This window comes from Rhinoraja longicauda, chromosome 13, assembly GCF_053455715.1.
Source record: "Rhinoraja longicauda isolate Sanriku21f chromosome 13, sRhiLon1.1, whole genome shotgun sequence".
Lineage (NCBI taxonomy): Eukaryota > Metazoa > Chordata > Chondrichthyes > Rajiformes > Arhynchobatidae > Rhinoraja > Rhinoraja longicauda.
Genome location: NC_135965.1, coordinates 30,600,870 through 30,628,851, shown reverse-complemented (window position 1 = coordinate 30,628,851; position 27,982 = coordinate 30,600,870). Strand labels below are relative to the sequence as shown.

At 42.8% G+C, this 27,982-nt stretch overlaps 1 protein-coding gene across 1 annotated transcript; it reads left to right on the top strand.

The window, feature by feature from the left end:
- The first annotated feature begins 119 nt into the window (after window positions 1-119).
- Window positions 120-24,961, top strand: LOC144599609 (serotransferrin-A-like). Its single transcript, XM_078410709.1, has 10 exons — window positions 120-143; window positions 11,143-11,279; window positions 12,694-12,758; window positions 13,729-13,773; window positions 15,528-15,686; window positions 17,484-17,637; window positions 19,713-19,777; window positions 22,319-22,503; window positions 23,370-23,565; window positions 24,731-24,961. The coding sequence occupies exons 1-10, from the start codon at window positions 135-137 to the stop codon at window positions 24,775-24,777; spliced, it is 1,062 nt and encodes a 353-aa protein (XP_078266835.1). The 5' UTR covers window positions 120-134; the 3' UTR covers window positions 24,778-24,961.
- The last annotated feature ends 3,021 nt before the right edge of the window (window positions 24,962-27,982 follow it).

The following is a 27,982-nucleotide window of genomic DNA, read 5'->3' as shown; positions in this document are numbered from 1 at the left end:
AGCACTGACCACAAGGGACAATCTTTGGAAATCAAAACATAGCTGTATCCTTCATTAGACCAGTACAGATCATTCTGGTGTCCCTCGTGTCAGAAGGTCCGGGATCGGTGTTATCTTGGGACCGATTAAGCGGAATGGCAACGGTAGGGTTTCATCATTTGAGGGAAGAGTGGGAAATGCAAAAGGTTTGAAATCGGTTTCTGAGAACAGATGTTACATAATCTTTCTAAATTTACCACTATTAAAATGATGACACCTTTGCAAACAATGAAACTTGCAAAGTTAAAGCAAAACACTTCTGAATTTGCAAACTCAAAAGTTTACTTGAATTGCAACATTTGGTTAATTTTCTGAGAAGTCCTTGTGAAATCCTCAGTAAACAGAGTCTCTGCCAGTTGCTCGACCATAAAAGGAGAGCTGGAGCAGACATCTCGTCAGAGCTGCTCAGTGCCCAATCCTTCCACTCTTCCGACAGTCTTTGAACATGTCCGTCAGCATGAGGTTGCTCTTCATAGTGCTGCTTTCAGCAATTATTTGTAAGTCATGAGATTTAATTTATTTTTGCTTGCAGTCTGGATTTTCTCAATCTGTACAGCTCTTGTTATAATGTAGGGTCTGACATGTGTGCAATCTTTGCCCAAATGTGAAAAGTACATTCACGTGGAGGTTGTTTTAATGTTTAAACTAACAAAGAAGCTTCTTGACTCATTGTGGTCATTCACCCTCGCTGTAAAGAAAACTATTAATGATTGACAGGACTATGTCACTTTTCGGGTTTAAACTGCAGACTGTTTGTGTACCTTATATCTAATCTTACTAAAACTCTGACTTGTATGTATATTTGTAACAGTGATTCCGGCTGATTTCTGCAAAACGGTGAGGCGTAGCGCCACAATCTTTGCACCGCCTTAATCACACCGCTGGACGCTTGCCGAAAATGATATTTTTATTTAATTCGGTCGTATAGTTTTTAAGTTACAGAGGTTTAAAAGTCATAAAAAAACCTCTCATTTTTTCGGCTGATTTTCGGCAAAAACGGTGAACCGTAGCGCCACGATTTTTTGCACCACCTTAATCACGACGCTGAACGCTGGTGGAAAATGATGTTTTTATTTGATTCGGTCATATATTTTTTAAGTTACAGAGGTTTTAGTAAAAAAAAAATTCCAGCCGTTTTTTTCATGGCCTTCAGCGTGTGACGTCACAATGCCCATGCACCCCCCTCCTTCTGATTTATTGAAGGCTTTCAGCGTGGCGCTGCTGTGCGTCTGTGCCCCTCTCTCCCCTTGCTTCTCTCCTCTCTCCCACACCCGGGAGATCCTCTCCCCGCTATCCCCCCCCCGGACCTTTCACTGATGCGCTCCCCCCCCCCCCCCCCCCCCCGGACCTTTCACTAATGCGCTCCCCCATCCCCCCCCGACCTTTCACTGATGCGCCCCCCCCCCCCCCCCCCCCCCCCCCGGACCTGTTGGTGCTGGGGGCAAGAGAGAGTAGGGGAAAGGGGGGGGTGGGGGAGAGTAAGAGTGTGTCTGGGGGAGAGAGAATGGTGGCGGGGTCTGAGAATGGGGACTGGGGAGGGGGACAACAGGGGTCGTCCGGAGGGGGCTTGGTGGTGGGGGAGATAGGGGTACTGGGAAAAGGGGAGGTCGTGGGGAAAGGGGGGGTGTGGGGAGAGTAAGATTGGGGTTGGGGGAGGAGAGAATGGGGGGTGTGGGAATGGGCCCAACGGGCCCTCTTCGCTAGTATACAATAAATATAAGCGGCAGGGAGTAAATGAGGTTCTTGAGGAATATAAAGAATGTAAAAGGAATCTTAAGAAGGAAATTAGAAAAGCGAAAAAAAGATATGAGGCTGCTTTGGCAAGTAATGTAAAAGTAAACCCCAAGGGGTTCTACAGATACGTCAATAGCAAAAGGATAGCGAGGGATAAAATTGGTCCATTAGAGAGTCAGAGTGGACAGCTATGTGCTGAGCCGGAAGAAATGGGGGAGATATTAAACAATTTCTTTTCTTCGGTATTCACCGAGGAGAAGGATATTGAATTATGTGAGGTAAGCGAAACAAGTAGAGTAGTGATGGAAATTATGAGGATTAAAGAAGAGGAGGTATGGACACTTTTGAAAAATATAAAAGTGGATAAGTCTCCAGGTCCTGATAGGATATTCCCTAGGACATTGAGGGAAGTTAGTGCAGAAATAGCAGGGGCTATGACGGAAATATTTCAAACGTCATTAGAAACGGGGATGGTGCCGGAAGATTGGCGCATTGCGCATGTTGTGCCTTTGTTTAAAAAAGGTTCTAAAAGTAAACCTAGCAATTATAGACCTGTTAGTTTGACGTCTGTGGTGGGAAAATTAATGGAAAAGATACTTAGGGACAATATATATAATTATTTGGATAAACAAGGCCTGATTAGAAACAGTCAACATGGATTTGTGCCTGGAAGGTCATGTTTGACTAATCTTCTTGAATTTTTTGAAGAGGTTACCAGGGAAATTGATAAGGGTAAGGCTGTGGATGTTGTCTATATGGACTTCAGTAAGGCATTTGACAAGGTTCCACATGGAAGGTTGATTAAGAAGGTTAAATCGTTGGGTATTAATAGTGAGGTTGCAAGATGGATTCAACAATGGCTGAATGGGAGATACCAGAGGGTAATGGTTGACAATTGTATGTTAGGTTGGAGGCCAGTGTCTAGTGGAGTACCCCAAGGATCTGTGTTGAGTCCACTGTTGTTTGTCATTTACATTAATGATCTGGATGATGGCGTGGCAAATTGGATTAGTAAATATGCAGATGATACTAAGATAGGTGGTGTAGTTAATAATGAAGTAGAGTTTCAAAGTCTACAGAGAGACTTGGGCCTTTTGGAAGGGTGGGCTGAAAGATGGCAGATGGAGTTTAATGCTGATAAGTGTGAGGTGCTGCATTTTGGTAGGACAAATCAAAATAGGACGTACAGGGTAAATGGTAGGGAATTGAGGAATGCAGTGGAACAGAGGGATCTGGGAATAACTGTGCATTGTTCCCTGAAGGTGGAATCTCATGTGGATAGGGTGGTGAAGAAGGCGTTTGGTATGCTTGCCTTTATAAATCAGAGCATCGAGTATAGAAGTTGGGATGTAATGTTAAAATTGTACAGGGCATTGGTGAGGCCGAATCTGGAGTATGGTGTGCAGTTCTGGTCGCCAAATTATAGGAAGGATGTCGACAAAATGGAGAGGGTACAGAGGAGATTTACTAGAATGTTGCCTGGGTTTCAGCACTTAAGCTACAGAGAGAGGTTGAGCAGGTTGGGTCTTTATTCTTTGGAGCGTAGAAGGTTGAGGGGGGACTTGATAGAGGTTTTTAAAATTCTGAGAGGGACGGACAGAGTTGACGTGGGTAGGCTTTTCCCTTTGAGAGTGGGGAAGATTCCAACAAGGGGACATAGCTTCAGAATTGAGGGACAAAAGTTTAGGGGTAACATGAGGGGTAACTTCTTTACTCAGAGGGTGGTGGCTGTATGGAATGGGCTTCCGATGGAAGTGGTGGAGGCAGGCTCGATTTTATTATTTAAGAGTAAATTGGATAGGTATATGGATAAGAGGGGATTAGAGGGTTATGGTCTGAGTGCAGGTAGATGAGACTGGGTCAGGGAGAGTGGTCGTCATGGACTGGTAGGGCCGAACGGGCCTGTTTCCGTGCTGTAGTTGTTATATGGTTATATGGTTATATGGTTAGCATCCCAGCACAGAAATATTTTTGTAGATCTTTGCATCCCAATATAGATATACTTTTTATATCCTTGTACCCAGTGTTGCAGTGCTAATTGTTTAGGTGCCGGAGCTGTCACTGGTGCCGAAGCGGCCGCTGTTAAATTCCCCACTAGTTAAAATTCCCCGCTGTTCATTTTGTTTGTTTTTTACAGAGGTGCCGGAGCGGTGTTCTGGTGAGCTTTGGCAGCACTGCACCCCTGCTTGTACCAGAATTTGAACATGTACTTATATCATTTTTGTATTTCTCCGCCTCAGATAGGTACATTTAGCGCATGTCTGTAGCTCAGTGCGTGTATATTACTGTTTACCCGGTACATGTACACCACACACGACTTCCACTCAATTCCTAAATTCAATTCTACTCTATTTTTCTTTACCTATTAAATGTAAGGGAACTATTCTTATTGTTAATTGCCTTTTAATTAATTTTGAATTGGATATTGACATTTTTAATTCCTCAGTAGGTATTACGTGCTGCTTCCTGCATTTGGGTGAGATATAAACTCATTGGTGTCACTAGGGATCCCATGGCACTATTCAAACAAAGAACCAAATGATTAGTGTCCTGGCCTACATTTGATACTCAAGCTAAAATTAACTCGCATGCAGTTGTCTTTTCTTTCGTTGTTCCCTGAACCACCAAGCCATGAGGAAAAGGAGTACAATTCAAAAAATACCCGAATGGCAAGGGATTATTAACAAGATATACGAGAGGAGTGTTTAAAGATGGGACGGGCTTTGAAATGTTAAGTGGGAAAGAGGTGTATTCATTGGATGATGGGCCATGTGTGTGGTTCATGTCTCATTGATGAAGAACAAAAGCAGGTTTACACAGGAACACGAGGAGAAACCGAATAAGTGTCTACGATCCCTCATCCCTGCTCCACTATTCACGGCTGAGCAGTTACCTCTGCACATCTGTCCTGCCCTCCCATACCCTTCATTCCATCAATAGTCAACAAATGGTTTTATGTGACACATTTTTGATGTGATACATTGATTCAAATAAACATGCTCTCTACAGCTCTACAGAGGGGAGATAGCCAGGGTAAAATGGAACCATGTTTGACATAAAAAACATAATTGGACATTGGGAAACTTTTAATGGAGTACTAGCCGGGCGTGGACCCGTTGGGCCCAAATTCCTCCTGCGGGCACGGCAACCCTCCGTCCAAACCTCTCCTGCGGGCTCGGCAACCCTCCCCCAAATGATCCAAAACTCTCCTGCGGGCCTGGCAACCCTCCGTCCAAACCTCTCCTGTGGGCGCGGCAACCGCCGTTTGGTGCAAGCCTCTCCTGCGGGCCCGGCAACCCTCCCCCGAATGACGATCCGTGTACCCATTGGTGGCCGGGGAGTATCCCCCGGGGCCCTGGTCGGGCGAGGGGGGACAGGAAAGGGGAGAGGGAGCCACTCACCTCAGCCCCAGGCGGCCATCGCGTCGGCTAGAGTGAGCCGTGGACCCATTGGGTGGAAACCTCTCCTGCAACGGCAGCTCGGCGGGCACGGCCATCTTGTTTGACCCCCTGCTGCCGTGCTGCACCTCGGGAGGAAGGTCAGGCGTGGGGCATGCCGGGATGGGTGCAGGTCTTCCCAGCCGGGGGGGGGGGGGGGGGCGGTGCATTTATTAAAGTTTCAGCTCGACGGCTCAGCAGCAGCAGCAGCTCGATGGCTCAGCAGCCCCACCCCCCTCATTGGCCGCCACTCCCATCACTCGAGCAGGTCCCACCCCCGGTGCCCATCTTGGGCACTACCCCCCCCCCCCCCTCATTGGCCACCACTCCCATCACTCTGGCAGGTCTCGCCCACGGTGGCCATCATGGGCTCCCTCCCCTCATTGGCTGCCACTCCCGTCACACGGGCGGGTCCCATTGTGACGTCAAATGCGGCTGATGGCCAGGGTAAAATGGAAAAGTTAATTTGTGAACTTTAAAATGTCAATAACTTAAAAAATATAACACCAATTTGATCGAAACTTCCTACAGCCCACCCCAGGACAATGGTGAGTAAGATAGGCCTAAATTTGTCGCACTCTCCTGTACAGGTTTGGCTGTATTTCTGGATCAACGGACACAAATCAACGGCCAAACAAATGTCCAAACAAACAAGATGAGAGTTTTAGTAATATATAGATATGTTTCAAAGTAGAGGCAATATGTTTCAGGATACTTCAGATAAGGATGGCAGGTCATTTGCAAGGCTGGCATCTACCAATGTGGAAAATTACCCGAGAATGTCCCATTCGCAAAAAGCGGAACAAATCTAACCTGGTTAATTAACCCACAGTCGGTCTACTCTTTTTCAGTAGCAAAGTGATGGAAGCTGCTGCTTTCGTCATTGCCATCAAACAGCAATTGCACATCAATGACCTTCTCAACAATACCCGGTTTGGGTGTCACCAGCTACAGACATCGTCAGAGCCTTGTTCCAAATGTGGAGCAAAGAGTTGAATTAAATGGAAAACCAAAAAGCTGCAGACGTTGGAAAACTAAAACAAAAACAGGAAATGCTGGAAATAATCAGCAGGTCAGGCAGTATTCAGGGGAGGAATAACAGATAATGATTTAGGTTGAAGGCCCTTTGTCTTTGGCTGCACTAAGGACATTGGGCTTTTTGCATTAGTATTGCGGTTATTAATTTATTTCATTTCTTGTTTATATGTTATCTATGAGTATTGTGTTTACACACCTGTTATGTTGCTGCAAGTAAGAATTTCTTTGTTGTCGGCACAGAAAATAATTAAGCACTTTTGATTCTCTTAACGCAACGCTTCATAAGAGCTGGAAAGGAGATGAAAGAATGTTTTTAAACTGCAGAGACAGTGGGGAGGGAGGGGGTGACTCTGATTGATGGCTTAAGACCACGATGACCATGGGAATAGGCTGCAAACAAGGTTATCTGGTCAATTAGTGAGTAGAATTGAGAATAGAGCAAAATAATATAGAATACAGAGCTTAGGCTGGAATGTCCTCTGTTTCCAGAGAAATGAAAGAGTGGGAAAAAAAGGGAGAAAAACAATGAACACAGGAATGCAGCTGAATTACAGTCATGAGCTGAGACCAACTACTCTTGACATCAAGACAGGATTTGGCTGAATGTAGCAATAAGAAGCCCTGGTAAAACTAAATCAGGGCAGGGCTAGAAAGCACAATGATTATGTTTATGTTTGCTCATGAAAACAATGCTGACAAACTATCAATAAATGCAGAAATGGTGGAGACAATAAATGGCTGGATAATTAATAGGCAGGATATAGGGAAGGATGGTTGTGCCTAGTGGATGATCCTGGTCCAAACTGGTTGATTCCAGGACACGAGCCGAAGAAGGGACAGTGGTAATAGAAGGGCTTGCCATGATCTTCCAGTCCTCCTCGATACTGGGGAAGATGCCAGAGGATTGTCCAATAACAGGCATAAAGCCGTTGCTGGTAACTGCAGATAGGTTTGACATCATTGCTCGGTAAGATCTTAAGAAACAATAAATAGGAGGAAAAATTGACAGACCCTTCAGGAGTTTAGGTTGAGACAGCATGGATTTTGAGAAAATGGACTATATTAGTGTAGACCAGTAATAAAAGGAGTCAAAGAGTAGTTGATGCACATGTGTGAGAAAAAACATGTTGCAAATTTTGCATAGAGGAATAAGAAGAGGGGGATGGGGGGGGGGGGGAGCTATGGGATTGACCCCAGGAAGCCAGCATGGATCCAATAGGCCTCCTTCTGTTTATGGTAAGATAAGATTGGCTCTTGAAACAAAGACCAGAAGACACAGATCAAGGAGATTTAGGGGAATGTGAGGAAGAACTTTGTTTTAGTAACTCTAGAGAGTGATTTGAAAGGGAAATTGAATTAGCGCATAGAATAGTAACTTAAGGGCCTGTCCCACTTAGGCGATTTTAAGGCGACTGCCGGCGACTAGGCTGTCGTGGGCTTGACCATGAGGAGTCTTCCAAGAATCGTAGTGGATCTCAGCGCTTCGCTGAGGAATGATCCGGAGTGAAATTTCTCAGCTGGCTTGTCGCCAGGTATCGTTGCTTATTGCATGGTGTCACTAGGTTTGCTAGGTTGTCTTAGATGTATTTAGAAGCACATAATATTAAAATAAGTAAAGTCATTTCAAGATACCATAAAATACTTGTGTTTAACCAATTTATTTACCGTCAGGACATTTGACAGGTAGATTGGAGGCGACAGTTTGACGGTCAGGTAGGCGTGGGAATTTTCGCGATGTTTATAGCCATCAGCCATTACATTTAAAGTAGGCTTCCAACCAAGATATGCAACCCAGAAAACAGATATGCATCTCCCGTACATTTTCAAAGAATGCCCACACATTTTTCACAAAAATCCATTTAACCACTTTTAAAATTAAATTTCTTAATACTGCTATTAGTAAACTGGAAGTCAATCCAGTTTATGCCTTGTTACCGTGAAGCTTGGCTTTCAAGTAACCCGGGCAAGATGTTATATTTCAAAACTCTCAGGTACTTACCGACTTGTCAGTGATTTCAGCGAAAATTAGGACGCCGGAGAAGCATTGACAGCGTGGGAATTTTCACAATGTTTCCGAAGACGGTGTAATCTCGACCTGACTCGGCATTGTCGTGATCATTGTCGTCGGGTAAAAGAAAATTTTGGCGATCTGCTATGACTTTGACAGTCGCCGGCAGTCGCCTAAAAAATCGCCTAAGTGTGACAGGCCCTTATTACAGTTCAAAGCAGATAGATCAGAAGAATGGGTCTGAATGGAACTGCATGGCATATGGCTTTCATCTGTGCCATAATGATCTTTTGACTCAACGACTTCATGACATAGTTCAGACTCAATTTTGAGACATGAGGCTGTAGGCTCAAGCATGGAAACGCAAAATCCAGGTGGGTTTGGAACAGGTGTGAAACAGGCATGCACGATATGAGGCATTTCCCCAACATCACTCCTCCAACTGCTTTGCCTGGACGGGGAATTCATAAATTCATAGTCGAATGGTGAACACGAGAAAAAAATCAGAAAAAAACAATGGGTATTAGTTTAATTTATTGTCCCATTGTTCCCAATGTTGGGGGAGTCCAGAACCAGGGACCACTGTCTAAGAATAAAAGGGAGGCCATTTAAAACTGAGGTGAGAAGAAACTTTTTCACCGAGACAGTTGTGAATTTGTGGAATTCTCTGCCACAGAAGGCAGTGGAAGCCAATTCATTGGATGAATTTAAAAGAGAGTTAGATAGAGCTCTAGGGGCTAGTGGAATCAAAGATATGGGGAGAAGGCAGGCACAGGTTACTGATTGTAGATGATCAGCCATGATCACAATGAATGGCGGTGCTGGCTCGAATGTTTCTATGTTTCTATGTTTCTATGTTTCTATGTTTCTATGTAACGAGGACAGTGAAAAGTCTTTGTTGTTTGCTAACCAGTCAGCGGAAAAACAATATATAATTATAACTGAGACTACCACAGTGTAAAGATACTTGATGAAGGGAATAACGTGAATAACGTTTAGTGCAAGATAGAGGCAGTAAAGTCCGATCAAGGATAGTCCAAGGGTTTCCAATGAAATGCATTGTAGTTCAGGTCTGATCACTAGTTGTTGGTAGGATGGTTCAGTTGCCTTATAACAGCTGGGAAGAAACTGTCCCTGAATCTGGAAGTGTGCATTTTCACACTTCTATACCTTTTACCCAATGGGAGAGAGGAGAAGAGGTAGTGGCCAGGGTGCAACCTGTCCTTGATTATGCTGGTGGCCTTGCTGAGGCAGCGTGAGGTATAAATGTAGTCAATGGAAGGGAGGTTGGTTTGTGTGATTGTCTGGGCTGTGTCCACAATTCGCTGCAATTCTTGTGGTCTTGGATGAAGCTGTTCCCAAACCATGCTGTGATGCATCTGGATAAAATGCTTTCTACGGCGCATTGAAGTTGGTGAGAGTTGTTGGGGAAATGCCGAAATTCTGCAGCCTTCTGAGAAAATGGAGGCATTGGTGTGCTTTCTTGGCCATTGCTTTAATATGGGTGGTCCATGCGAAATTGTTGGTGATATTTACTTCTAGGGATTTGAAGCTTTCAATTATCTCTATTTCGGCGCCGTCAATTCAATGTTGAGGATTATCGTAGAGGATGATTTGTCCCCTATCCTCACTGAATGGGGTCTGTTGGTCAGGAAGTCGAGGGTCCAGTTACAGCAGGGGTTCCCAACCTTTTTCGTCCCGTTTACCCCTTTGCAACTTTTCGAAAGTAAATTTACCCCCACCCTATTTTGTTCAGTAATTTGAGTTTACACTTCTAACATAATAAAGCAACCGACAAAGAGAACATTTTAAAATACTGTTTTTAACATTATTATTTTAAGTTCAAATAACGATAATAATAGCACATAACAATGTTATTTCACTTATTTATGAAGAACTAATGATGAACAGGTACCGGTATACCAGAACCAAACACAGTCAGTCAATATGTACAAATCCAGAATCAACAAATTTACCCCCTGGGTAGGCGACATTTACCCCAGCTTGGGAACCCTTGAGTTACAGAGATGAGTGCTGACTCCAAGTCCCTCGAGTTTGATGATGAGCTTGGATGGGATAATGGTGTTAAAGGCAGAGCAGTAGTCTATGAATTGGGTATGTGTAAAGACCTTTTGTTCTGGCACACCATGGAGTTTGTAAGACTGAAATGGACAGGTAACTGTTAGGTAAGACTCTAGAGGTACACAGAACAGAAGCAACTAAAGGGACCTGATTGTAGATGGAAACATGCCACAGGCTGTGCCAGTTCAATGCTCTTCTGATAGAAACAAGGAACTGGTTTTTACATCTGTATGTTGGTCTGCAAAAAAAGACACAAAGTGCTGGAGTAACTCAGCATGTTATGCAGCATCTCTGGAGAACATGGATAGGTGACATTTCCGATCAGGACCCGAAAACATCACCTATCCATGTTTTCCAGAGATGCTGCCTGACCTGTTGAGTTATTCGTATTTAGTATCCTTTCAATGGTCTTCTCCTGTTTCTGATGCTTCTATTTTAAAGAGTGTAGTGCATTTTATGTTTGAGATGGCATATTCTGACTTCTGAGTATTACATGTAACTTTCTTATTCCATCCAATATTTTCTGAGATTCGTTCCTGATTCAGAGGCAATGTCCCCATTTGAATGCATTGCCTGCCAATTTTCAAGTTCAAAATGTTGTATGCAAGCTCTCCCGTCAGAGAGAATAGAACCACAACTTCTCTGCGTTGTGAAGGAGAGGCAAAGCGTGTGGCAGAAGCTTTGCCACAACTTTAATTGCAAACCTCTCAAGGCAGTTTTGAAGTGCCAGGCTGAATATCACACTTATAAACAACAGGGAGTGAAGTGATAACATTTTTTTTAAAATTTGTTCCGGTTTCCTAGGTGAGGCCACTGCTTCTGCAGTTAATAAAGTGCGTTGGTGCACAACCAGTGATGTTCAACAAAGCAAGTGCAACAACTGGACATCTGTCGAGTGTGTCCAAGCTGCCTCCATTGACGACTGTGTTCGGAAGATTAAGGTACACATCAGGTGCACGTTGTGTAATAAAACACAAAATGGGGACTTGTCATGGTGCCAAGCCAGTCCTTGATTTTCCTAGATCCCTCTAGATTGCTAAAGGGAGGCAGGTGGAAGTGATGGAGGTTGGGGGTGCGGGAGTGGTCTTGTTGTAGGAGGGAGGCAAATATGTCCAACTGAGTTTCAAATATTTGCAAAAAAACATGCAAACCCAAAAGGTCATGCATTGCCCCAAAAGGGCTGCACTGAAACCAACGGGAACGCTCGTCTCCTTACACAGAAGATGCTCCGTTATATGCAGTCAATGTGGTTGTTCACTCAGTATTAATGAATGAGACTATGCTATTGGAATGGATGGGAAGGTGTGTGGATATATTGGAATAAGGAGGCATATTTGAAAGCCATTGGGCATGCATACGATAAGCAGTGTGTTTTTTATAAGTGATGGGAGGGATTTTGGAATTCAAATGGCATATTTGGAATGTAATCAGTATATTTAGGGTTGATGGGACATATTGTGGGGTTAATTTTGAAATCCGTAAGAATGTGTGTACTCTGGCGAGTCTGAAGGCTTGTAACTTTGTCAAAGAAGTTTATTGCGGTAGCAATATTCAGTTACAAAGATAACAACCGAGATCGCAGACGACCATTAAACTCAAACTATTCGCATCAAAGTCCTCTTCCAACTCGCTGGTTTTGGGCGCCAAAACCACCACGTGACCTTGCTGGCCAATCCGAGGGTTCGACTCTCTGGACCAATCCCTATTGTCGCTACAGTACAAAGTGAGCAGGATATTTGAAATTAAGTATAGGAATTTAATGCATGTTGGAAAAATGGTGGTGGTATATTTAGATTGTGAAGACATGCATTTTAAGTTCATAGAACAAAGTTAGAGTGTGAAAGGGTAATGTGATGGATCATTACCACTGAAGTATAGGGGCAGCAGATGCATTGAAACACCAAGTCACACCCCATCCTGACTTGATAATATATCACCAACCCTTCTTTGTCCATGGGTCAAGATCTGGGCACTCCCGTCTGAACAGCACGATTAAAGTGCTAACTCCAGAAGTACAGAATAGTTCAAGAGAGTGGCTCCTCATCACCTACAAAATGCCGATTTGCAACAGGCAATAAAAACTGGCTTTTCCAGTGACAAATGGTTCCTGAAGAAGGAGGAGAAAAATTGAGGGTAGAGTCAAATATATAAACATATAACATATAAACATTAAACATATAAATATATAAATGGATCCACACAGGGGACAATGGCCTGGAACATTACTATTCTCAGTGCTATGTAACAAATGGGCCGAGGTTTAGGTAACTTAGGTAACTTTCAGGAGGCTGATTTGCCGACAGAGTGTCTTGCTTTGCAGTTGGAAGAAGCTGATGCTGTTGTTGTTCTTCACAGTTCAGTACTGATCGCTGCAGGAAAGTGTGGCCTGGTGCCAGTTATGACTGAATATTATGACAAAGGTAGGTGCCTGTTATTTCTTAAACACCCTGCTTCTGTGCCACCTTCTCCAAATCTCATCCTGATTTTTGAACAGGTCACCATGGACTCCCAACAGAAGTCCCATCTCTATCTTCAGCTCGGAAGAGTTGTGGAGGTTATCCAGATTTTCCTCATGAACTCCCATCATTTGTGAAAGGGATCCTGCCTCTATCACACCAAGGTGCAGTGGTATCATGAGGTTTTGCTCAAAGAGAGTGTCATTGTACAGCTACATGAGAGAGAACCCCTTCTCAAACTCATTCATTCTTACCGCCATGTCTGATTCAGTTTCCATGCCCATTTCAAACTGAAGAGGATTTCCGACCCAAAAAGCTGTCTGTCCATTTCCCTCCACAGATGCTGCCTGACCCTTCGGGTTCTTCCAGCAGTTGATTCCAGCATCTGCAATCTCTTTTAGCATCTCCAGGTCACCATTTTGTGATGTCTGTTACCGTACATCTGCTGCACAAATAAGCCAACTGGATGATTGGTTGTTCCCCAGAACCAGCACTGGGCTGATTGCTATCAAAGGGCTGATGGGTTATCTGCTAAAACCTACAGGCTGATTAGTTTCTCTCTATAGCTACAGTCAGAGCGAGTCTCCTCAGAGTTGTATGATCATCTACAGTCACAGAACCCGTCTCTATTCTGTCAATTCTATTGTCTGGAGGCCCATCTATCTTGGGCTGTTACCAGTGAGAGATATCAGGTAGGATATGCGGTGACAATAAGGTTTGAGTTCATATTGGAAAAACACTCTGGCTCCACATACCTCCAAGCATATTCATCACCCAATTAACTTTCTGAGGATTTTCCCACCAAAATGTTTCAGGCCAATTTGCAAGCTTTCACTTCTGCCACTTGTCATTTGTCAAAGAAAACTAGATGTTTGCAGTCATGGTTCATTTGGGCAATTTAACCCTCTGTATGTTTTTATATTTGTACCCACAGAAAATCTTGCACCTTGCCATGATCCAGCACAGCTGACAGAACCATGTGAGTTTGACATTCTTAAGGCTTAAATATTCAGAAGACTTTTAAAGAACTACATAGATTTTATGTAAACCATTCAACTGAAGGGCCAGGGCTGAGTTGCATCTGCCATGGGACTAGGATGTGTTTCTACAGTGCGACTGGGATGTGTTTCCACACTGGGACTACTCTGTTTCCATGCCAGGTCGGGACAAATAGCTCCGGATAACCAACATTCCCCAGCCAAATCCCAAAGAATAAACGTGAATCAAGCTATTAGTCAGAGAATTATAGTCATAGAGTGATATGACTGTGTGGAAACAGGCCCTTCAGCCCAGCTCGCCCACACTGGCCAACAATGTCCCAGCTATCCTAGTTCTACTTGCCTGCGCTTGGTCCATATCCCTCCAAACCTGTCCTATCCATGTACCTGTCCAACTGTTTCTTAAATGATGGGATAGTCCCAGCCTCAACTACCTCCTCTGGCAGCTTGTTCCATAGACCCACCACCCTTTTTGTGAAAACGTTACCCCTTGGATTCCAATTAAATCTTTTCCCCTTCACCTTGAACCCATGTCCTCTAGTCCTCGATTCCCCTACTCTGGGCAAAAGACTCTGTACATCTACCCGATCTATTCCTCTCATGATTTTGTATACCTCTATAAGATCTCCCCTCATGCTCTTGAACTCCATGGAATAGAGACTCAGCCAACTCAACCTCTCGCTATAGCTCACACCCTCTAGTCCTGGCAACTTCCTCGTGAATCTTTACTGAACCCTTTTAAGCTTGACATTATCTTTCCTACAACATGGTGCCCAGAACTGAACACAATATTCTAAATGCGGTCTCACCAACATCCTATACAACTGCAACATGACCTTCCAACTTCTAAATTCAATAATCTAACTGATGAAGGCCAAAATGCCAAAAGCCTTTTTGACCACTTTATCTACCTGCGACTCGACCTTCAAGGAACCATGCACCTGTACTCCTAGATCCCTCTGTTCTACAACACTACCCAGAGGCCTATCATTTACTTTGTCACATGGAATTATTTTGTCACATGGAATAAGCCATGCGCCGTGCTCTGTTTGTACACAAAAATGTGTCGGTATGCACAAATAATAAACACACATCTCAAATGTCTGGAAAATGAAATAATAATGATCAACTTTTTTGAGGACCGCCGGAACGCCTTGTTGACATGTAATGTCACAAAAAAAGCATAGATAATGCAAACACTGACATCTATATCATGAAGTTTCCACAACCATGTTATACATTGCCCTGTAGGTAACTTCAGCACCTCTCTCCCCAGTTATGCTTTGCAATCAGATTTTAATGCATTTGTATTATATCTCCCTCCACTCCCCTTCTGTTTCACTTAACAACAATCTATCAGGCTCGATTCTGAGATGTTCAATTGCCCTCAACCTCGGGAGCTTACTGGAGAGTGTTTAGATTCCTACTACCCCTGGTAAATGTTTCCTGATGCTGCCCCTAAAGTGCTTACTTTGACCTTAACATTCCCCCCCCTTATTTTGGCATTGCCCCCCCCCCCCCCCCACAGGATAGGATTTCTCTCTGTCTACCTTATCAAACCATCTTAACTATTGCCAGCACCGTCACTGAATTGTCTGTTAATCTTCCATTCTAAAACGAACCCAAGCTTGCTTTCCATAACCCCATCCTCATAATTGAACCCTTAATTTCCATTGTATGTTGTGACTTATATGGAGGTTCATCAAGTATTGTATGTGGTTGTATTCTGCTCCAGATGTGTATATAGTAGCTGTTGTGAAGAACCAGTCTTTGACCTGGGATGGCCTGAAAGGCCAAAAATCGTGCCACACAGCTATGCACCGAACTGGTTGGAATATCCCAATGGGGCTGCTGATTGCACAAGGGAAAATCAAAAACTGCAGCCTTTATAACTGTAAGTGATATTTTTCTGATTGGTGGTGTGAGCAACTGGACAACGTTTGACTTTTAAAAAAAAGATTGAAATACATTTGGATTTAGCAGGAGTCAATATTTTTCAAAATTAATATTTTGTGTAGCTCCGACCATTGTGGCTGTTGACCAGCAGATGGCAATGTAAACCATGGTATCACAAAACGCTGGAGTAACTCAGCGGGTCAGGCAGCAACTCTGGAGAGAAGGAATGGGTGACGTTTTGGGTCGAGACCCTTCTTCACTCTTCTTCCGTCTGAGGCAGGGACTGAAATGCCACCCATTCCTTCTCTCCAGAGATGCTGCCTGACCCGCAGAGTTACTCCAGCATTTTGTGATGCCTCGATTTGTACCAGCATCTGCAGTTATTTTCCTACGCAATGTAAACCATGTTAGAGTCTTACACGAAACACAGATCCTCAGTAAAACACAAAGTGCTGGAGGAATTCATCAGGTCAGGCAGTGGAGAGAATGAACAGACACACTCTTTTAGACTGCAGAAGAGTCCCAATCTGAAACGTCATCTAACCACAGATGCTGCCTGACCCACTGAGTTCCTCTAGCACTTTATCTTTAGAGTCATACATTGCGGAAGCAGGCCCATCGGCCCATCAAATGCACATTTGTCCATCGAACATTCAATTACACCAGACCTATGCTCTCCACATTACCCCAGATTCCATCACTCATCTCATACTGTTCTTTTCCTTCCTAATACTGCAACAATAGACAATAGGTGCAGGAGGAGGCCATTCGGCCCTTCGAGCCAGCAACGCCATTCAATGTGATCATGGCTTATTAGATTTGAGCAATCCAAATCTAATTTTCCCATTTCCTTTCCCCATTGCCTTTTCCCCCCTTCTCATTGTCTACTCGCTGGAATTTAGAAGACTGAGGGGGGATCTTATAGAAACATATAAAATTCTTAAGGGGTTGGAGAGGCTAGATGCGGGAAGATTGTTCCCGATGTTGGGGAAGTCCAGAACCAGGGGTCACAGCTTAAGGATAAGGGGGAAGTCTTTTAGGACCAAGATGAGAAAACATTTCTTCACACAGAAAGTGGTGAGTCTGTGGAATTCTCTGCCACAGAAGGTAGTTGAGGCCAGTTCATTGGCTATATTTAAGAGGGAGCTAGATGTGGCCCTTGTGGCTAAAGGGATCAGGGGGTATGGAGAGAAGGCAGGTACAGAGGTACAGGTTACTGAGCTGGATGATCAGCCATGATCATATTGAATGGCGGTGCAGGCTCGAAGGGCCGAATGGCCTACTCCTGCACCTATTTTCTATGTTTCTATGTTTCTATGTTTCTACTCTTCTCCTATTGCTTCTCTCACTCCATATTAAACTCCACTTTCTATATCCCTTCTCCTTTCCCCCATCCTTTCTCTCCTTCACTCTCTCTACATTCATGGCTGTTCAATGCATTAGCACTTAATATGGATATGTTCCTGAAGTCCAGTTAGTAAACACTCGCAGCCTGTTTAGTACACACACTTGTTCCATTTAGTCTATGCAGCCAGTGTTTCATGTGTTCTATTCCACTTGGAGCACACAGCATTCCCTTTATAATGAGTGTGTGCATGTGTTCCGTTCTGTTCAGTGCTCCCGAGTGATCCTACCTCGGCTCTCCCCCAAGCATCTCACGACTTGATCTTTAGTCTATTCCTATTTCACTCAGTACATTTGCCTGTTCAGAGCCATGTGACAAGCATCAATTGTGCTAAACCTTTGCTGCTGTTCCTCAAACTGAAAACAATTTCTATTTTCTTTTTGAATGAAGCGACGTATTTCAGTGAAAGCTGTGTCCCAGGGGGTGATCCTAACTCCAAACTGTGCTCACTGTGCGCCGCTCAAGACAGTTCACCTCAACCTGGAAGAGACAAGTGTGCCTTCGGTGAAAAAGAGAAATACTTTGGTTACAGTGGTGCATTCAGGTAGACAGTTTGTTTCAGCTGGTTGACAATGAAAGTTATTTTCATCCAATGGACTAGAATAGTACCGAGGGGACTTGACTTTTTATTTAACATATGCTCTGTAAGAGTCGGCTAATTCTGTATGTGATCAATCCAACTCTACTGACACAGCTGTTCACAACACAAAGTTCTGCTTAAATCGGAGAGATACTTATCTTGTACAAATAGCATAATGGTGTGATGGAACATTCCTGAAGGCCAAGGCTCTGGGATTAGTGCAGCATAGAGTCATCTTTACTCTATGTTTCATCTTTGTGGTGCCATCACTAGGATGTTTTGTGGGAGAGTGTTGAGGGCATTTTACTCCCTATCTAATAGATGTGTTAGAAGATGTGTTAGAAGAGTTGTGAGAGTTGTTAGTAGAATCGAAATAAGGAGTCATCCAAGGGGATTTGGGGGAAGGGAGCTCCATCTAAAATGGAAATGGGACAAATGTTCCAAGAGAAAGAATCATGTGCTGGGAAAGGATTTAAACTAGAAATGTAACAATAATAAAAGCAAAAGAACTGGGGAGAACATGGGCAGACTAAACCAAGGAATAAAAGAGAGTTAGATAGAGCTCTAGGGGCTGATGGAATCAGGGGATGTGGAGAGAAGGCAAGCACAGGTTACTGATTGTAGATGATCAGCCATGATCGCAATGAATGGCGGTGCTGGCTCAAAGGGCCAAATGGCCTCCTCCTGCATCTATTTTCTATGTAATCTATGAATATATAAATGGTCATGGAATTAACAGTGTGACAGAAACCAGTTTCGAGAACAATGAAGATAAATTCAGGAAATAAAATTGCCAACAATATTGGCAAACAATAAGTAGAACAATGATGAAAAAGAGCACAGGAAAAATACATTCCAATGAAAAAACAAAGCGTGTATGAATAAAGGCAGCAGGAACATTTTCAGGCAAGAGTAAATACCAAGTGAGTGGAATGCAGTGAAGATCATAAAGCATGGGACAAGAAGCAGATCAGCTGAAAAGTAAATTAGACAATTAGGATAGTAAAGAGGAACGATGGAATGAAATGACTCATGAAACAAAGTCGTTGACCGCTGACACATCAATAAAAACGAAGAGCTAGATTGGAAATAAGAGTACAAAAGAAAGGCCAGGATAATGCAGGTAAATGAGATGATCATAGGTATAGATTACGTAAGCCATATGGATCTGTGTCTGTGCTGCACCTTACTGTGATTTTATGATTGTGTACGCCATGAGAATGATCATGAAATGGCAGAATCAGTACTTACCAGGGAGACAAGTTAGTGAATGTGGAATGGAAAGCTTTATCTTGAATAAATGAATGGCTATGTCTAGGAATCTAGATGAATGAAATCCCTGGATTTATTTTTAAAAGCAATGAGTTGACAGGTATTGTATTTATTTGATGTTATAGTAAAGATGCAGGGCTAGAAATTAGCTAACACTAAACATGCATGGAGTTAGATAAAGGCAGCTATAGGCCAATTAGATTAACGCCTGCGATAGAAAATACAATGAAATCCCACCAAGAAGGAAAGAAAACCAAACTAAAAATCCATTATAAAATAATTAGTCAGCGTGGATTTCAAAAGTGAAAGTATTGCTTGGTCTGGATTATGCAGTTGGTGAACAATAGTTCTGTAGGGAACGTTCTGTAGTCAAACGTATCTCAGAAAATAAATATTTAGAATCTAATTGTTGTGGAGGCAATCAATATTGGAATACAATACATTGGTCACTATTATTAAACTTGCATTACTAGATATTCCTGAGTTCGATTGAGACTTTGCCTTCCTAAAACAGTTCAGAGAGACCGATATGGGACTGTAATTAGGTTTGGCCAAACGGAATAAGACCATGGATTTCTTTCTGTATTAGACATGAGTGAATGAACCAATCTGACAGTTTCATGACAGATCACTCCTGTTAACAACTCCAATGCATCTTAAACGCCCAATGTGCAATTTAACCTTCTTTCTCTTGCAAGCCCAGTAAGATAAGCCAACCACCAAACAAGAACTCAGTCTTATTCAATTATTGCTTGAATTTCTTTCAGATGCCTTACTGAAACTGGTGATGTGACTTTCATCAAACATGGAACCGTCTTTGAGAACACTGATGGTATGTCTGAGTTTCTATTCTCTCGCACTGCCCAAACTGTTAGGATTCTCAGTGATAGCCTAACTCAGGATGGGCACTGGTGAGGAGGCTAAATATACCTGGTGATTTAACGAACAAACCTTCAGCTGCATTTGCTTAACTTTGATGGTGCAGATTATTGAAACATGAAGAGCAGAAGCAGTCCTTCATCCCCCTCACATTGGATCAACCATCTAACTTGCATTTATTCCATGTCCTTTAAAACTCCATGACTTAGAAACTCCGTCACCTCCATCACAAACATTGTCTTTTATCTTAAATGCTCCATGAAAGGATTTTTTTACAAAGGGCAACCACAAAGTAACATGGTGTGATTTTGCAAATTACAGCGAGTTTGTCCATGTGCATATCATGCACAATGCAAAGGGAATGACCTTCCACACTGCACTATATCACAGAGCCTTTGTCACGTGGTTTATGGACGGTTCTTTGACTGTACACACAAATATTAACCAGAGGGTTCATGCACGCTAATGTAAATGGAAAGCCTTTTTCTACCTTTCTCTACCTGAGTCATTATTGGCAGTGAAAAACCTTCCAAGATGTATCATTCTTCTTTGCATTGTTCCTGATTCCATTTCAAACCCTTAGTAATTGGAGCTGCCTCATCCCTGAAGCTCCACAGACCCCCCTTCTCCACCAGTCCTCCTTATGCGTCCCATTGGTCAAGCAACTCTCTACCTCTTCCGCACAAACTCTCCCTGACCCTCTGACCTGCGCATAGACTGGAGAGTAGGTAATGTTGTTCCAGAAGTAGAAAGAATCTGTGGATTAAAGGCATGTGAGCCTCACGTCAGTGATAGGGAAGTTATTGGATAGGATTCTTCAAAATAGGATTTACACCTACAGTACTTGGAAGAGTGAGTTAATTAGGATCAGTCAACATGGGTTTATACATAATAGGTTGTGTCTTACTAACATGATTGAGTTTTTTGAGGAGGTGACGAAGGTGAATGATAAGGATAGGTAGTGGATAGGTTGTCACCTGGTGAAAAGACAATATTCAGGTTAAAGGAATATGACCAGTGGGGTGCCACAGGGATTGGGGTTGGGACGTCTGCTGTTTGTGGCACATATGAATGACTTGTATCGGAATGCATCACAGCATGGTTTGGGAACAGTTCCATCCAAGACTACAAGAAATTGCAGAGAATTGTGGATACAGCCCAGACCATCATGCAAACCTTCTATTGAAGGAAGAGTCTCAACCCAGCCACTCACTCCTCTCCCCTCTCCCATCAGGCAAGAGGTACAGAAGTGTGAAAACGTACACCTCCAGATTCAGGGACAGTTTCTTCCCAACTGTAATCAGGCAATTGAACCATCCTATCACCAACTAGAGAGTGTCCTGACCTACCATCCACTTCATTGGGGACCCTTGGACTATCTTTAATCAGACTTTACTGGACATTATCTTGCACTGAATGTTATTCCCCTTACCCTGTATATGTACACTGTAATCATGTATAGTTTCTCCACTAACTGGACTGCACACAACAAAAAAGCTTTTCACTGTACCAGAGTACATGTTTATGTCACATGTACAGCAGTACATGTGATATGTTTAACTAAATTAGACTTGGACATAAAGGTAGATGGGTTGTTTAGTAAGTTTGCAGATAACACGAAAATTGATAGGGCCGCGGTATGCGAGGAAGGTATTCAAAGTATACAGCGGGACATAGATCAGCTGGAGAATTGGGGGAGAAAAGGCAGGTGGAGTTTAAACTGAGCAAGTGTAAGGACATGCACTTTGGGAGGTTGAATATAAGGGGAAAATATATAATTAATGTCGTGACCCGTAACAGCATTGATGTACAGAGGGATTTATTGAAAGTACCAACACAAGTAGATAGAGTGGTAAAGAAGGCATATGGTGTGCTTGCTTTCATTAGTCGAAGCATTGAGTATACGAGTCAGGAGGTCTTAGTGCAGCTTTTTGTAGGACTTTGGAATATCACGCAGTTCTGGTCACTCTGGTACAGGAAGGATGTGGAGGCTTTGGAAACACGTGCAGAGGAGGTTTACCAGAATGTTGCCCGGATTAGAGGACTTTAGGTACAGGGAAAGGTTGGACAGACAGATTGTTTTCTTTGTAACACCGGAAGTTGAAGGGAGACTTGATAAAGGTATATAAAATTATAAGAGGCATAGATAGGGTAGATAGTCTAAACCTATTTTCCAGGATGAAAACATAAAGTACGAGAGGACATGGTTTTATGGTGAGAGGGCGGTTTAAAGAAGATTTGCGGGGCAAGTCTTTTACATAGAGGGTAGTGAGTTCCTGGAACATGTTGCCGAGGTTGAGGCTGAAATGATAGTGGTATTTAAGAGAACTTTGGATCGGTAAATGCAGGGAATGGAGGGATATGGTTTATGTGCAGGCAGATAAGATTTGGCCTTGGCATCATGTTCCGCACAAACATGTGGACTGAAGGGCCTGTTCCTGAGCTGCACTGTTCTATGTTCTATATTGTAATGGTTCAATGTTTCACTTTCAAGGTAACTTGCAGGAGGATTGGGCTACTAATCTCAAATCCACCAATTACAGGCTTCTGTGCCTAAATGGCACTCAGGCTGCTGTAACGGATTATAAGACATGTCACTTGGCACAAGTACCCGCTCGAACTGTTGTATCCCGACCAGATATGAGAGATCAAATCCTGAACTTTTTAAAAGAGGAACAAGTGAGTATTTAATATTTGTTCTCCATGTTAGTATCTTAAGCTTGTCTTTGTACATTGCAAGCATTTTGTGTTTGTTCGAAAACAAACAAGCATTTGGAGTTGACACTTTCTCATGTATGGTGGACCTTTGGGATAAACCCATGGTCAGTGGAAATCATAGACCCAAAGGCATGCAGCAGGGAGACTGGGCCTTCAGCCCACTGGACCTGCACCAACCAGCAAGCGTGTATTTACAATAACCCTACATTAATCTCACTTTTTATTCACATCGCATTCCTATCAACTTGTTTCAGATTCTACCACTCGCCTACACACTAGAGGCAATTTACAGTGGCCCATTAACAACCAAACTGCTCATATTTAGGATATGGGAAGAAACCAGATCACTCAGAGATCAGGATTTGATCTCTCATATCTGGAAACCCACACAATCACAGGGAGAATGTGCAAACTCCAGACAGACCTGAGGTCAGGATCAAACCCGAGCAAACCAGAATCAGCAGAGCAGCGAGGCAGCAGCTCAATCAACTGCGCCACAAATCTTTGAAGTGTTTTGATTAGACAATGCAAAGGGAGGTCGGCTTTGTATCTAAATGGCACCATGCTTGACATGGAACAATCCTCAACCAGTAGAGCATACCCTGACGAAGCTTTGATTAAAAAAGCTGCCCCTACTCTCCAAACATAAATATACTTCAGAAAAGCAACACATTGGTTGGTAAACAGAAAGTTACTGGGGAAAGATGAAATGCTGGCCAAGAATCTGTGAATGGGATACAATGTTGGCCCTCTACACATTCTGGTGGGCAATTTGTGTGCAGCAGCTTTTCTTCTGCAGGAATTAACCAAATCATTGCTCAATGCAGAAGAAATATGGTCGCGGTGGAACAGAAGAAGCGAGGTTCTCATTGTACTACAGTACAGTCAAGAGCCACTCCTGGGGTCTCCTGTTTGCATCCAGTACCCAGTGCCTGGTTGAAGTGCCCACCACGAATTACAGAGAATACTTGGGTGAAGGATATGTCAGAGGAATGGAAGGCCTCTACAGCTGTGTCCCTCCAGGTAGGTTAACTGCTTCAAAGAGTAAAGTAAATCCCACGTATTGAAAGCCCGAAATAGTTGAGTCCTGAAGGGACATGTTATTCTTTTCGCTTTGCTTATGGGAGTACATAATCATGAATGAAAATGAATGAGAAAGATATCAAAGTGATGGATAAATGAAGATTGTAGTTATGCCTCACCAGTCGGGTAGAAACCCCTCACATCACAGATGTTGCCAAGCCAGAGAAGAAGGCAGATTAATGATGAGATGGAGGATTTTAACATAGAAGAACGGCGCAGAAAGGTAGATAGCGTAGAAAGTGATGTCCAGAGCAAGGGCTGTTGGCCTCTGAAGTGCAAAATAACTTTCCAAAGAGTGAAACCTAGACATTGCCAACAGTCCACGGGATTTTGATAAATAATGATCTTTCACCGAAAATGGGCAATCAAAAAAGAATCCTGCTCTTTATATCTGAGGATTAGAATGTAAGAAGGAAAAGGTGATACCACGTAATGCACTGAACAGGGTAGAGTTAACTAGGATCGTCTGAATGATTCTAGACACCACGCCTTGAGGAGGATGCATTAGGAGTGCTCTGTAGACTTATTAGAAAACCACATGGATTTTTAAATCGATTATAAATTGAGATTACCCAACCTCATAGATGTTGCTTGGTGTTTATAAAGTTAAGGAATCATTTAATTGGAGTTACCAAGGCAATAAAGGGAATCAAAGTATCAATTTCGATAGATTGGTGAGGCCAGGGGTCAAGAGATTGGTTGAAGGTGATGTGAAAGATTGAAGGGCAGTGTTGGTGATGATACTGTCAGTGGGACAGAGACTAAGCATTAAGACCATGTCTTCCAGGAGGTTGGGAAATGTTTCCGCCCATAATGAGTAGAAGTTTAGAGGTTTATCCTCAACATGATTTGATGCTACGTCAATGTAGGATCGATAGGATTTTGGCAGGCAGGATTTGAAGGAGTATGGGGCATGGAGAGACAAAGTGAAATTGGCTCAGAGATCAGCCAGGACCTTGGAAATTGGTGGAACTGGCGAAGGAACTAAATGAGGTACTCTCTTCCTTTGTTCCCCTGAAGAAGCAGGTGGAATCAAAGCTTGACAAGCTCAGAAGCTGACGCAACAACAATAATTGCTGACTCTTTGATATCTCTGTCATTGCAGATGGTGACAGAGCCTTTTGCTTTCACCTGCCTCAAGCCACACAGTGAAGCATCTTCAGGTTCCATATTAGACACTTGATGATTCCTGAGAATGCATGGGCTAATATTCTCCATCCTCAGCTGACCAGTATCTGCCCAATATTGCCTGAATTTTTTGTATCATCTTAAAATCTATTGATATGTTATAGCTTGGATCTCATTCTGCCTCTCTGCAACAATAAAGAAACTTCATCAGTAATCTTAATCTTTTCATTGTATGGGTGTGAAGTTAATTAACGCTAGTGACGTGCACAGGAGACGATCGTCCGTAGAAGGAACCTGTTGATACACCATCTTCTGTATAAAAAACTTGCCCTGCACATTTCCTACAAACTTTGCCCCCCTCATCTTAAGCTTATGCCCTATACTATTTAACATTTCCATTCTGGGTAAAAGTTCCTGTTTACCCTATTATGCCTTGCACAATGTTATAAACTTCTAACATCTCCCCTCAACCTCCAGTGAGCCAGAGAATACTCTGTTCTCAGCCTGTCCAACTGCTCTCTGTAGCTAATACTTCCATATCCAGGCAGCATTCTGGTAAACTTCTTCTGAACCCTTTTCAAAACTTTCATATCCTTCCTGTAATGGGGCAACCAGAACTGCACACAATACTCCAAATGCTACCTAACAAAAGTCCTATGAAGCTAAATCATGACCTCCAGACTCTTATACTCAATGCCCGAATCATTGAAGGCAGGCTTTCTTTATCTACATGTGTTGCCACCATCAGGAAGTTATGGACCTTGACCCTCGGTACATCAATGATGTTAAGGACCACACCATTAATGCATGCAAACAGGTTACTGTTAATCACATGCCTCGTATTTTCTGGATCGGCCTACCATGGTGGACTTTATCAAATGCCTTAATAAAATCCATGTAGACAACATCCTCTGCCCTACCCCCATTGACCACCTTCATCACCTCTTCAAAAAAACGTGATCAAATTAATCAGAGACAACCTGTCATGTACCATGCTATGCTGACTGTTCTTAACTCATTCTCTTCCAAATGGGAGTAAATCCTATCCCGAAGAATCCTTCCAGTAGCTTCCCCGCCAATGACTTGAGGCTCACCGGCCTATAATTCACTGGATTCTTTCCACTTCCCTTCTTAAACAACGGAACAACATTAGCTACCTTCCAGTCCACCAAGACATTGCCTGTGACTAAGAAAGATGCCAAGATCTTCAACAAGGCTCTTGCAATCTTCTCTATTGCCTCTCCCAGTAGCATGGGATAGACCCCATCAGGTCCTGGGAATTTATCCTCATTAATGCTTTTTAAGAGTCCCACCACCTTTATCTCAAACTACCCTTGTATGTTAGTATTCCCCACACTGATCTCACTTCCCTGCATGCCCCTCCCCTTGGCGAAAACAGATGCAACTCCTTTAGTACCTCACCTACATCCCCTGACTCCAAGCACAAACTCCCTCCTTTATGCTTGAAAAGTCCGACCTTTTCCTGGTTACCTTTTTGTTTTTAATGTAGGTATAAAGCGCCTTGAGATTTTTGTTTAATCTGACTCCTCAAAAACATTCCACGGTCCCTTTTAGCCCTTCTAATCATCCGCTTGAGTTCTGTCTTCCTTTCTTTATATTCATTGAGCCCAGCCTTATTCTATCTTAAACCTGCTTGCATTTCCTTTATCTTTTTGACCAAATTTATAACCTCTCTAGTCATCCAAAATTCCCTTACTTTGCCATCCATATCCCTCTTCCTGAATGTACCATGCAGATTCTGAGCTTAAATCAACTGGCCATTAGATGTCTCCCTCATGTCAGATGTGGACTTACACATTATCTACTGCTCCCAGTGTATCCTCCCAAGCTCCTGTCTAATAACATAATTTACCTTACTCCAATTTAGTACCTTCCCCTATTCAAAACAATCTTAAAGCTTATGGAGTTATGATCAACATTTGGTTCCATTCTACCCCAGCTATCTCCTCTCTCCATTAATGCAAAACACATGCCTATTTGGATCAGTGATAAGAGCCAAAAATGTATCATGTTGAACTGAACCTTGGCTATTGAGGAAATTGAGCATATAAGGGTGCAGGACAGAAGCTCAGAGATAACAGATCAGCCATGATCTTACTGAAAGGTAGAACGGACACGAGGGATCAGAGTGATTTATCTCGTTTCTACTCATGTTGTGGTGTAAACTCGCTTTTTTTTCTCCTTGAGTAAGACTTGTCCCACCCATGTGGCCCACCAATCAATGAATACAGCTCTTTCCTATTTAACACTTTAAAAAACTGTCTCATTTTTAAACAAACCTCTCATATTTCGTGTTAACCCCCTTATCATTGAGGTATTTTTTGAATTGCATTAATTTTCCTCCTGACTTGGTGGTTCAAGGAACAATGAAAGGGCTGACAAGTTCATGAGAGCTCGGTTTTAGCTGAAGATCAAATATAGTCTTGGACACTGGACACTTGTTTCCTTGTTTTGAATAGTGTCATGGAATCTCTTGTAACATCGATGGGTTTACATCTCATCTAAATGCAGACAAGGGAATGACACACAATACCTACTGAGGAACTAAAGACATCAATATCCAATTCAACTGTGATTAAAATGTAATTAGCAATGAGAGTACTTTGATTATATATGATAGGTAAACAACTAAATTATAATTATTTGGGGGAATTGGGTTGAGAGGTTAACTGTTTGGGTTATGTGAATATAATTCTATGAGCTACAGAGATACACTAAATAAATATCTGTACTGGGCTACAGTGATACAAAAAATATACACATTCATGCTCAAATTCTGGTGCAAAGATTAATAACGTATACGACTATACAACAAACTTACTAAAGAATGGAGTCAAATGGGGCTGAAGCATTATCATGATACATTTGTCATTATCTCTCACCACTCCACCTTCAACAAGCTTCCTCTGGAAGTGAGTTCATCTTCAGAACTAATGGTTTAACCTTCAGTGGCTACACTGCAGACTGAAGGTCACCCAGACCTCAGTAGCTAAGCTGCAGTATGAGATAACTATGGTATTTGCCAGCATCAGAAGATAGGCCTTAGATTCAGCGCCCCATGCCAATGGTGCTCCTACAATGGTGTTCCATTGCACCACCCCGCCAGCCTCCCGGGCCATTCTTATTCTGACATGTTCTATCCCTTTTCCCTCACAATTCAGTGAAGTATAACGTTTTTTTTTCTTTTACACCCTCACAATGTCAATAC

What these genes read in the sequence shown, in the direction of transcription:
- LOC144599609 (XM_078410709.1), top strand. An exon ending in GGTTACAGTGGTGCATTCAG is followed by an intron (nt 17,638 to 19,712) that starts GTAGACAGTTTG and finishes AATTTCTTTCAG; the next exon opens with ATGCCTTACTGAAACTGGTG. An exon ending in CTACAGCTGTGTCCCTCCAG is followed by an intron (nt 23,566 to 24,730) that starts GTAGGTTAACTG and finishes CTGTCATTGCAG; the next exon opens with ATGGTGACAGAGCCTTTTGC.